This window comes from Opisthocomus hoazin, chromosome 3 (assembly GCF_030867145.1).
Source record: "Opisthocomus hoazin isolate bOpiHoa1 chromosome 3, bOpiHoa1.hap1, whole genome shotgun sequence".
Taxonomy (NCBI): Eukaryota; Metazoa; Chordata; class Aves; order Opisthocomiformes; family Opisthocomidae; genus Opisthocomus; species Opisthocomus hoazin.
In genome coordinates this window covers 38,120,495-38,131,686 of record NC_134416.1, presented here as the reverse complement: position 1 = coordinate 38,131,686, position 11,192 = coordinate 38,120,495, and the positions used below count along the sequence as shown (strand labels likewise).

Genomic DNA, 11,192 nt, shown 5'->3' with positions numbered 1-11,192 from the left:
TCCCAAAATGCTTCTTCCAAATTTCTGACTCCTTTAAAATTTGTCTAGGCTCCAGAAAACGCAGCAGAAAGATGTAGGTTTCTTGGCTTTGGTGTTAATTTTCTTAATCTTTTGTTGTTGCTGTTTTGAAGGTCTTTTAAACTTTTATGTAAAAATAAAGCTATGCACAAGAGGACATGAACAGTGCTCCAGTTGCCGAATCTTCTTCCAGGTTCCTTGGCACTGAGAGTTGCCAACTGCTTCCCAGTGTAAGATTTTATCTCTGAAATGTGACAATAAATGAGGAATTAAAACATGAAAACTGTATATTTCATATTACTAGTTTGTGTTGTATAACATGTCAGAAGATTAGATTTGCTTAATAATGTAAGAATTTAATTAGCTTATCTAGCTCTTAAAATGCTTTCTGGATCAGGCACTATATTCCTAAAAATAGTACATGGGATGGTGGATTGAGTTGCTGATTGTACAGGTGTTAAGTAGTACACGTATTAATAAATGTATAGATCAAATAAAAATCTGTTCCAAATATTACATCTACTTTCAAAATTATTGTTCTAGAAACCAGGTGTGTAGGTTTGAGAGGAGTACTGATCCACCACTGTTAAACCTAAAATCAGATTTGGATTATGGCAGGAAATACCGTTTTTAAGTAAAAGTGCCCGTAGCTGTAAAAAGACCTCTTGCACTGCAGAAGTTGCATCATCCCTTCACAACAGTGAATAAAGCATCCAAAGCACTGAGCTCTTACATTGAAATTCCCAATTTTATCTAGGTTTTAAAAGTAATTTCTGTGAGAACTGAAAGGTAAATCTTCTGAGCGCTACAATTGATATGAGGTGTTTCATTTTTTTGGGTATAATAAATGCAGCTTTTAATGATACCTTGAGAAGTCATAACTTCTATACTGGGTTTTGCTACAGAAGAGACAGCAGAAAAATGGCTTTCTTTACCCATCTGCATTATGGCCATCTCCAGAGCAGCGGTGCGTGTCAGTATTCATAGCTGGAGGCTGGCAAGCCACACACACCGTGTGTCCTTCTCGTAGGTACTGCATCCATCGAGCGTATGGCCGGTTCTCCAAAGCACAGTGGTGTGAAAGTGATTCTGTTTTAAACTCCACGCAATATCTGCTCAGAAGGAAAAGTACTAAATTAGTTACGATAGATAATGCACAAGCTAGGTATACGCTTTAAATGTACTTACATACCATACGGAGGGTACTTGTGAAGCGCAAGTGAGACATCGTTGCTAACAAGTCTGTTTCTGCCCCTAACCTATTTAATGGAGTCTTAAAAACATTACACAAACTATTTCTCATGCCATACCCCAGTCTAGGGCTGTATGTATAATCTCACTTTCTGGTTGTGTTCTGTATTCTTAAATTATGTTGAAAACCAGATCTCAGTAACCCATATTTTTTCTTCTACGTCTGTTAAAAGAGAAAATGGAAAAAAAGCCTTAAGAATACCAATGGGCTTTATTGTTCTGGGGAAAGTAGCATAGGGCGAAGCATTATGAGCAGTACAGACCCAGTAGAGTCTAATTTAAACTTCATAACCATCTCTGCTGGTGCCCAAACAAAAATTTTTACTTCTCATGTCAATTAATGTTAAAAAAAGGGACCGATCACATTCAGCCCATTTTGTTTGTTCAGAGATCTATGTGTAATTTCTCAGACTTACATTTATAGATACATTTGGCTTTGGTTTAGCATTATTTACTGTTTTCTTTCAAAAGCAACTGTCCTCAGATTTGCCATGATCCCAATGTCTAATTCAGGACAATTAGCAAGTAATAAAAACCAACATCTAGAACATGCAAATGAATTGCAGGAGAAAAAAAGCAGTACAAACTCTAGCTTATTGTTTAATTATTGTAAATTTAATTACATTTTCTCTGTAGCCAGCTATTTTCTGTTTAGCAAAATGACCCACATGCATATGATAATAATTACCCAGCTGCTTCTTTGTCTGAAGGCCAAAGAGAAGATGCTGCTCGCCGTTTTCTCTCTTTACCGTACTCAGAGGTAGTTATGAAAGCAGGGACTGAGGAAGAAAAGAGTTACGGTAAGGCAGCAAGACACAGCTGAGTCACGTTTCAATTACTGTAACAGCGGGTGAATGAATCAGGAGCTTGTGGATGGTGACCTTGACTGACTTTATTGAAAAAGTGATAAAATGTTGGCAACATCAGACCTCAACTCCATTCCCTACAGCTAAGCTCTCTCCTTACTCAGAAGAAATGTATCTAGAAATGCATGCAGGCTGGTCTGTGAGGGAAATAGGATGTACTGGAATCCTGCAAGGAGCTCTGTTTGGTGTTTTGTCTTCTGATTTTGCACTGAGATAATTTGATAGTGAGGGGCTTAAATCAAGAACCTGAAGGAATGCATACCAGCTTAGTTGTTCACTTAATAGAAATTAGGAAAAGCCTGAACAGGAAAAGGATATAGGAATAGAATAAAGAGCAATATGACAGAATAAAGTAAGGTTTTAAATTACATTTTTAACCAGCTAGCTGCAGATAGATGTATTTTTGTGATGGGGACAAGTGTACAGGTAAAGCAAAAAGAATACCATGTTCATGGCCGCAGTCCTCTCCTTGGTAAGTCAGGTATTCCAGGCAGCCGGCCTTCTCCTCTAGAGCAGGACAAGGTTCCCCACCGTTTTTAGGTTCCTGTTGTACATAGCGCCTACGTATCCGCAGACTGGGCTGGCACTGTTCTGCGCAGCCACTCCAGTGACTCCACTCCCCTACAACGCACGGAAGAGCTGCAAAGCAGTATTAAAACATTGCTAGTAGTCAAGACTCCTGTTTTATCCTAATTGCTCTCAAAAGCTTGAGTAATAAGACCGTGTCTGGTTTTGTCTTTCTCACATACTTTTATTTATAGGGTTTTAAATGCTCTTCTAGGTGTTTGTATCTTCAAATTTAACATTCAAACCTGCCTGTAGTGCCTGACTCCCTATTCCATCCCTTGTCCAGAAGGAAACAGCTCCTCATGGAAACATTTCGCTACAGCTGTGGGGTTCTTCTGTACCCTCCTCTGAAGCACATGGCATTAGCCCCAAAGGAAACCAGCTCATGGATTATCTAGACCAGTGAGTGGTCTGACCTACCTTGGCAGATCCCATACCGCTAGATTTTGTTCAAAGGCTGGAACATAAAGTAGCAGAATTCAGGAAGCCTTTCAGACCTCTTGATTCCCTCAGATTGATATCTAACCCATTTTCCTCAACACTGAAATAAGTTCTATTGCCATAGCTTTTTTGCCCTGTCTTAACACAGGCTGTCCTGGTGCACGGTCCTTGCTGCAAAGACAATTTTTGGTGACAATTTTGGTTTTGTTTAGTCTCAGAACAATGCAGGGATGTGTGTAGAGTTGTGTTTCTGTATCTATATAGATAGAGCTTTACAACAATGCAGATATTTAAATGTACTAAATAAAATGTGTAAAAATGTAACTTTTAAGGCCCCCCCCAGCTATAGAATGGTCCACTGGATATGTGAATTTTAGTTCTCATGGATCATAAACTTCCTCTGAACTTGACCAAAACATTAAGGGGAAACTGCCATTATTTTGAAACAAAACTTTGAATCAGAAGAAACTGCATTTCCCTGAGGCAGAGCATCAGTAGCACAGGTACCATATGTTTGTACTTTTGGTCTCTCCTAACCCAGCCTAATAGTTGGAGGTACAAAGAACTTCTCTCTTCATCTGTTGAATTCACATATATTAGGTGAGCTCACTGAAGGTCTCAGAAGCAGAAAGAAAAATGCTTTGGTTTGTATTCTGTGGTATTTCCTGGGCAACTGTTGAAACTTTTAGACCAATTATGGCCTTTGACACCTTTTTGATTAAAGAACGTGCAGGTTCTTTAGGAAAAAAAAAAAATCATCATATCATGAAGAAGATGAGTCCTTTCTTCATGTTTGCCACTTTTCATAACCTTTCCAGGAGAGATGTAAATGATGTTCACTGCAATGCATATAAGTATAACAGGCTCCTTGTGGTTCTCATTTATATTAAGCATGACAAGTATTTTCCAGTCTATGCCTCTCCTTTCTTCTGCATTTTCCATTTATATTCTGGCAAAGCAGTAGCTCTGTCTCAACCTTACCAATGTGAGCATGGACAATACGCCAGATACAGAACCACAGAATCGCAGAATAGTAGGGGTTGGAAGGGACCTCTGTGGGTCATCTAGTCCAACCCTCCTGCTGAAGCAGGGTCACTTACAGCAGGCTGCACAGGACCTTGTCCAGGCAGGTCTTGAATATCTCCAGAGAAGGAGACTCCACAACCTCCCTGGGCAGCCTGTTCCAGTGCTCCGTCACCCTCAGAGGGAAGAAGTTCTTCCTCATGTTCAGACGGAACTTCCTGTGCCTCAGTTTGTGCCCATTGCCCCTTGTCCTGTCACTGGGCACCACTGAAAAGAGCTTGGCCCCATCCTCCTGACACCCACCCTTTAGATATTTCTAGGCATTTATAAGGCCCCCTCGCAGCCTTCTCTTCTTCAGGCTGAACAAGCCCAGCTCCCTCAACCTCTCCTCGTAGGGGAGATGTTCCCGTCCCCTCATCATCCTCGTAGCCCTCCGCTGGACTCTCTCCAGTAGCTCTTCATCTTTCTTGAACTGGGGAGCCCAGAACTGGACACAGTACTCCAGATGGGGCCTCACCAGGGCAGCGTAGAGGGGAAGGAGAACCTCCCTCGACCTGCTGGCCACACTCTTCTTGATGCACCCCAGGATCCCATTGGCCTTCTTGGCAGCCAGGGCACACTGCTGGCTCATGGTTAACCTGTCGTCCACTAGGACACCCAGGTCCCTCTCCACAGAGCTGCCCTACAGCAGGTATGTCCCAAGCCTGTACTGGTGCATGAGGTTGTTCCTCCCCAGGTGCAGGACCCTGCATTTGCCTTTGTTGAACCTCATCAGGTTCCTCTCTCCCCAGCTTTCCAGCCTATCCAGGTCACGCTGAATGGCAGCACAGCCTTCTGGTGTATCTACCACACCTCCCAGTTTGGTGTCGTCAGCAAACTTGCTGAGGGTACATTCTAACTCTTCATCCAGGTCGTTGATGAAGAAGTTAAACAAGACTGGGCCCAGTACTGACCCCTGGGGGACACCACTTGTTACCAGCCTCCAACTAGACTCAGCGCCGCTGATGACAACCCTCTGAGTTCTGCCATTCAGCCAGTTCTCTATCCACTTCACCGACCACTCATCCAGCCTACACTTGCTCAGCTTCCCTAGGAAGCTACTACTTCCAGGTAGATGCAAATAATGTACTCTGGAAGGAAAGGTTTTGCAGCCTAATACAGAAACAGGTGATTGACACATTATTCCTGAGTAAGAACCTACATAACACACAAGTCTTCATTTTATTTGTCCACTAACACAGTACACAACAGCAAAAAAACCACAACTGTTTCGCATATGTCCATGAAACTGAACTTTCCTTAGCCTCACCTCCAGGAACACCAAGCCCCAGGTTCTGAAAACTGTGTGACCTAACAATTTCACTTTTAGCAGTCAAAACGAATACTGCAGCTCTTCAAAATCATGTGAAGTGCTGACCCCTGAGGGGCTGGATGAGGATGATCACTGGGTGCTCCCCGATGGAACACACACAACCCCTCCAACAAGGACTTTCAAGCCTACATGGCCTCAGCTGGCAGAGCAGTGAAAGAACAGGTAAGAAAAATGGCTCGCACGTGGGCATCCATGAAGAGGGAGAATCCTCTGAAGATAAGCAGTCACTTCCCTACACAAGTGGTCATCAGCCTGTGGTGTGCAAAGCAGGTCTTCAACACGATACTTAGAGAATGGTACGAAACAGATGCTATCATCAGTGGTTGGGATATCTTAAATTGGTTCTGAAGTGTTTTGGGTCATGCCTCTTGTTACCTAGTTAAATGAAGCTTTTTCTTCTCCCATGTATCCAGTTTCCCATTAGCTTGTAATGGAACATATCACATGTTTTTGATCTTTCTGTTTTCTGTATTTCCTGATTGTAGTTTAAATCCCCAACAAGCTTTACAGCTTAACCACTAGTTACATGCTTGTATCAGTGTTGCAGGAAAGTGATGGGACCAAACTAGTCTTTCAGGAAAATACCTTATGCCTTCTGGGATTCTCCGTACAAGACATTGGAAAGAAAAACTAAAACGTGGTAATCTCTTTGGCATTTGTGGCTCTTTTCATAAGACACAGAAATTGCTGGGTTTGCTTTGTCACTACGTCTGTCATTTCCTGGAGCACAGAGACATCAGGAAGTAGATAAAACCCCCGACAGAGGCTACCCGGCAGATGCCCTTACCACACTGTCACAATTCTCCTTTCCTCCCACCGTGCACCTGTTCTGACCAAACTTGCCCACCTCTTCAGTGGCCTGGCCACACCGGGTGTCCGAGCAGCTGAGGATGCCACGTCCCGCACCCGAAGGAACTCCACTGAAACACAACCACAGAGCTGCCCTGGGCGCTGGGCCACCAGTTGCCCACCCTGCTTAACCATTTAGCGTCCTCTGGCATTTTCTTCTGCTTACTGATAAACACCTTCCCAGACAGCTCCTGGGTACGATTTGTAGAACAGCGCTAGAAAATAGCATGGACAAAGCATCTGTCTCCCTCTGCCCTATGCAGATACCTGAGGCGGCACCCCCAGGCACTGCCCTCACACACGTCTCGGCAGCCCACGGCACACGGCACAGCCTCTGCGGCTGCAAAGGCACCATGCCAGCATGTTTCAGCACAATCCTCAGACATCTGTTTCAAGCATTTTTGAACTAGAAAGAAAACCAGTGACAGTAAAAATGTCTTAGACCCCGCCATGGGATAGCCAGGACAAGTGCTAAACGTAGTATGGACATTGCAGTCTTCGCCATTTGACCGCAGGGCCAGAGAACAGTCCTTAGCCCTGCTTTGTTTCATAGTACAAGCACAGACTGCGACTCCTGATCTCACATCTTAATTCTACCGAGAGTACCTAAAGGATACTGTGTCATCTAGCCCAGTTTCCTTATCTGCTGCCTGTCTTCCAAGTTGGCTCTATAAATGACCTGCAGAAGTAAGAATTTCCACATAATTTTAATCCCATACTAGCACCTTGATATGCAGGTAACGTCAGGTCTAATACCACATTTTCCATGCAGAAAACTCCCAAAGGGACTGAGCAGCTCCATAACAAATAAAGCAATGACTTCATCTCTTACTGGAATTAAACCAAGCTGACAGTTAAATATTGGTCATCTGCAGCAATACATGGCAATTTTATGGTCATCAAGATTTAGAACAAGAAGTATGAATTGCCTCAGTCATGTGGAATAATAGGAATACTGGGTGGCTAGAATGGAATTTAGCCAGTGGGATAATAACGTTGCCCTTGCAGTCAGTAGCCAGCAATTATTAAGGGACAGTACATCAGTTTTGTGCCTCATTGGAAAGATGTCAAATTCCCCAGCATGACAGAGAATGGGTCCCAGAGATGACATGAAAGGAATGGTGCCACCTCTTGAAATATGAAAAGAAGTATCAGGGACTCACAGCTACACCTTTATGGTCCCAGTCTATGTTACTGTTGGTCCAGCTTAGTTAACACAATGATGGTGGGTGATGATTCATTGAAACGACGAGAAGGATGCAAGTCAAAGGAACCTGAAGGACAGGATTTGTGCTCACGTACCTGCCAAAGTGTGGAAGCTAATGAGACATTTGGAAGTTCAAAAATACATAGAAAAATTACGTTGCTATCCTACAAAACACAGCTTGAGTGGTCAGGATTGTTTTTTTTCTCCCCATTTACAGCACTGTGAATCATAGATTTTTTCTGAGTCACACTCTATTTAATGTTTTCCCATTTCTGGAAAAAAGAGGATTACAGTGTCTTCACTGAATCACTGCACCACGTATGGTGTAATGTGTAAGGATCTGCAGATTTTCTCAGAGTAACCACTTCCACTCAAATGACGAGGTCACGCCTTTTTCAGGCTTTCTCTTTGCACAGTAGTTTCTATTTAAAATCCTCTCTACTCTTTCCTCGTTGTTAGAACTATAAGGAAACTTATGTTAAAAGACCTGTAAGGACATCTATTTAAAAGCCCTTAGCCCTAGGTTCAGCAGCCCACAGACTTCTGCTGAGCCATCTATTTATCAAGTACCAGGCCTACTACGATTTTTGGCAGGACGGAGTTTAACCATGGCATTGGCAGCTTCAGGACACACCTCCTTTCAGTGGCTTCTGTTCTTTTGGAGCATTATTTTTGTATTGTTCCTAACACATTTCTTGATTACATACACTTCAGGCAGTTTACACTTTCCCCAAATACTTCGTCCTGTTAAATACCTGCAGTAGGGTGAAATGTCATTTCGGCGGGTGCTGAAATCATGAGTGGTGAGCAGGCTGACCAACAACCCGCAGCATGAGAACTTTCTCCACGCTTCAGTTTTAAATTTTTGAACTCTCCATTCAAAACAGTATTTTGGAATGAATTATGCCAATGAACACCGTTGGTGTCATTAACACATGGACAGAATTTATGAACACTCGACGGTGAGACCTCAACATCCAACAGGAACAAAAATGACTAAAATTTCCGACCATGCTTGTCTAAGTTGATGCAAACTCCCACTGGAACTATTTGTAATTTCTGTTTATACAAAACATAACTTTCTGGCTGCTTGCAATAGAAAATGTATATGACCTTTTGCCTTCAAAAGAACGACATCTTGTGATCAGTTCTGTAGCTTTGGCATGTATGAGTTCCGGCACCACTTCACCAGGCTTCCAAAGTCCTGTCCTGCCATGCTACGCCCGCACGAAACCTCCTGCTCCCTTTGCTTGCACCAGCGCTGGTGCTCGCGCAGCCGGACAGCGAGGCAGTGCAGGGAGTCAAACGGGCCAGAAACGGGCTCAGCTCCCTAAACTGGGCCACCAGAGCCTGCCAAAGTCCAGCTCTGGGGCAGGAGAGCGAGAGGCAGAGACTTCACAGAGACTCCATCTTCCCTGGGTGGGTCTAGAGCACCCGCCCCGTGCACAGGGTACGGGACAGAGACAGCACAAACACATCACGCCTGCTGAGGCAGCCACCACTGAGCCCGAGACAAAAACCACCACCCCAATTAACAAGAAGTCCAAGAAGTCATTGTCAGATGCCAGAAGTCATGGCAGAGAAAAGTGTCTGAACTAGCACTTTACGAGCACAAGTCTGAGCTGCTTTTTGAACAGCGCAGAAATTTTTATCAGATTAGACCTCCGTTTTAATGCTAGCACTACACACCTTTACCAGCTCTCTCCCATTATACTTGACTATTGAATTTCATTTGATTTACGGAAAACACACAATATGCTGTGACTACACGACAAGCAAGCATCTTACCAGTTCCCCCCCTACTGATTTTCCTGAATGAAAGATCAATATATGAACAAATGCTGATTCTGGAGATGCCACCTTCTGTTAGACCTCATGGCGCACAGGTTTTCTGTTACTCTGGAGAGGTTACTGAGCAGTCAGACAACTGACCGCGTCTCCTCTGGAGACCTGGGGTCGGGGTTCTGCTCTGCTGAGTCTTTCTGTGCAGCTTCACACCACCTGGGATGGGTCCACACCACCCGACAGTCGCACTCCCTCTTCCCAAACCAACCTGGGTCCCGAAGCTACGCGGCTACCTCAGCACAGCGCGGAGCCTGCTGAACGCACCGAAATTAGCAGGGCCATGCGGCGGAGGCTAATGACTTTCTGGCGGCAGGCTGGCGTGCGGCCGGCCGGCTGGGAAGCGGCGTTGGGCTGGCTGAGGGCTAGAGCTGCACCTGTAAAGCAAGGGCAGCGTCCCGGACGGAGGACAGGTCGTGAAGACCACAAAGGGTAGAAACACCACAGAAAGAGGGTGTGTAGATACCCACCAGGCTGCTGGGACCCGCTTGGTAGAACTGGGCCACCTTCCCCTGGGTGCCACTGCTCCCCTGGGAGCCAGGCCTTGCCCCGCAGCCTGGCAGAGGACCCTCTCGCTCACTCCCCTATGCTCGTTTTGAAGGTCCTTCATGGTGGATCCGTGCTCGTTCCTGCCCCTAGAAATGAGGACAAAACCTCACCCTGAGGATTTCTCCAATTATTTCATCCATATTCGTTTGGCAAGACACGAAGAATCAGCTCAGAGACACGGACAGTGCTGAACGACTCTCCCTATTGCCTCTGTAATCCGTCACCCCGGCTGTAGCCGACGTGTGTTTGCGATGAGCGTGGGTGAAAAGTCAGCAACACCGCATTTTAGAGGGAAAGCAACTCCAGACTGGCAAACCCCAGGCACTGGACTTACAGCTGATCCAGAGACCCCGCAAATGCCGAGTGCGGGAGAAACCTCTTCCCCCTCCCGCACCTGCTGCTGCCCTCGCACCCCCCCATCCCATCCCATCCCATCCCATCCCATCCCATCCCATCCCATCCCATCCCATCCCATCCCATCCCATCCCATCCCATCCCGGTCCCTGCTCAGGCCCTCGCCCCGAGGCTGGTGACACGGGGGAGGGGGGGGATTTGGCCTTGCAGAGCCCCCTCGTCCCATCTCCAGACCCCGGGAGAACCTCCGGCCTGCCCAGCACCGGCAGCAGACCCGGAGGAAGGGCCGGGGGTGCCCGGGGGATACCCTCTCCGCCTGCCCCCCCACCCGCGGGGCCATGGGGGGGGGGGAGGGACACGGACGCACCTACCCGGGCAGGCGTGGCCGTGGTCGTGGCAGCAGTCCCCGGCTCGCCGGCACCCTGCGTCGCAGTAGCAGGTCCCGTAGCCCCCTCCCTCCCTCCACCCCCGCCCGACGCAAGCCGCGTCCCGACCCTGGCAGCAGGTCCCCCCGCAGCCGCCGCCGGCCCCGCTCCCGGCCCACAGCAGCCCCAGCCACAGCGCTCCCGACAGAGCCGCGCCGCCCATCGCCGCGCCGCCCCGGCGGGACGAGCCCGCCGCCGGCACCGGCACCGGCACCCGGCCGGGAGGGGCGGGAGAGCGGCGGGGGCGGGCGGCCGGCGCGGTCCTGCCCGCTTGGCCGGGCGGGGGGGAGCCGGGCAGGACCGCGCCGGCCGCTCCCGCTCCCCGCCCCGAGGGGCCGCGGGCAGCGGCGAAGCCTCGGGCGGGGGGGGGGGAGGGGTGCGTGTCCCGGGGTGTGCTGCGGGGAGGGGCCTCGCGGGGTCCGCAGGGC

General features: G+C 47.3%; 1 protein-coding gene across 1 annotated transcript; it reads right to left on the bottom strand.

Annotated features, from left to right (window-relative positions):
- Positions 1-140: 140 nt before the first annotated feature.
- On the bottom strand, positions 141-10,927 carry SBSPON (somatomedin B and thrombospondin type 1 domain containing). Its single transcript, XM_075416013.1, has 5 exons — positions 10,711-10,927; positions 2,580-2,774; positions 1,958-2,048; positions 954-1,130; positions 141-262 (listed from the first exon to the last, which is right to left on the bottom strand). The coding sequence occupies exons 1-5, from the start codon at positions 10,925-10,927 to the stop codon at positions 145-147; spliced, it is 798 nt and encodes a 265-aa protein (XP_075272128.1). The 3' UTR covers positions 141-144.
- Positions 10,928-11,192: the final 265 nt, after the last annotated feature.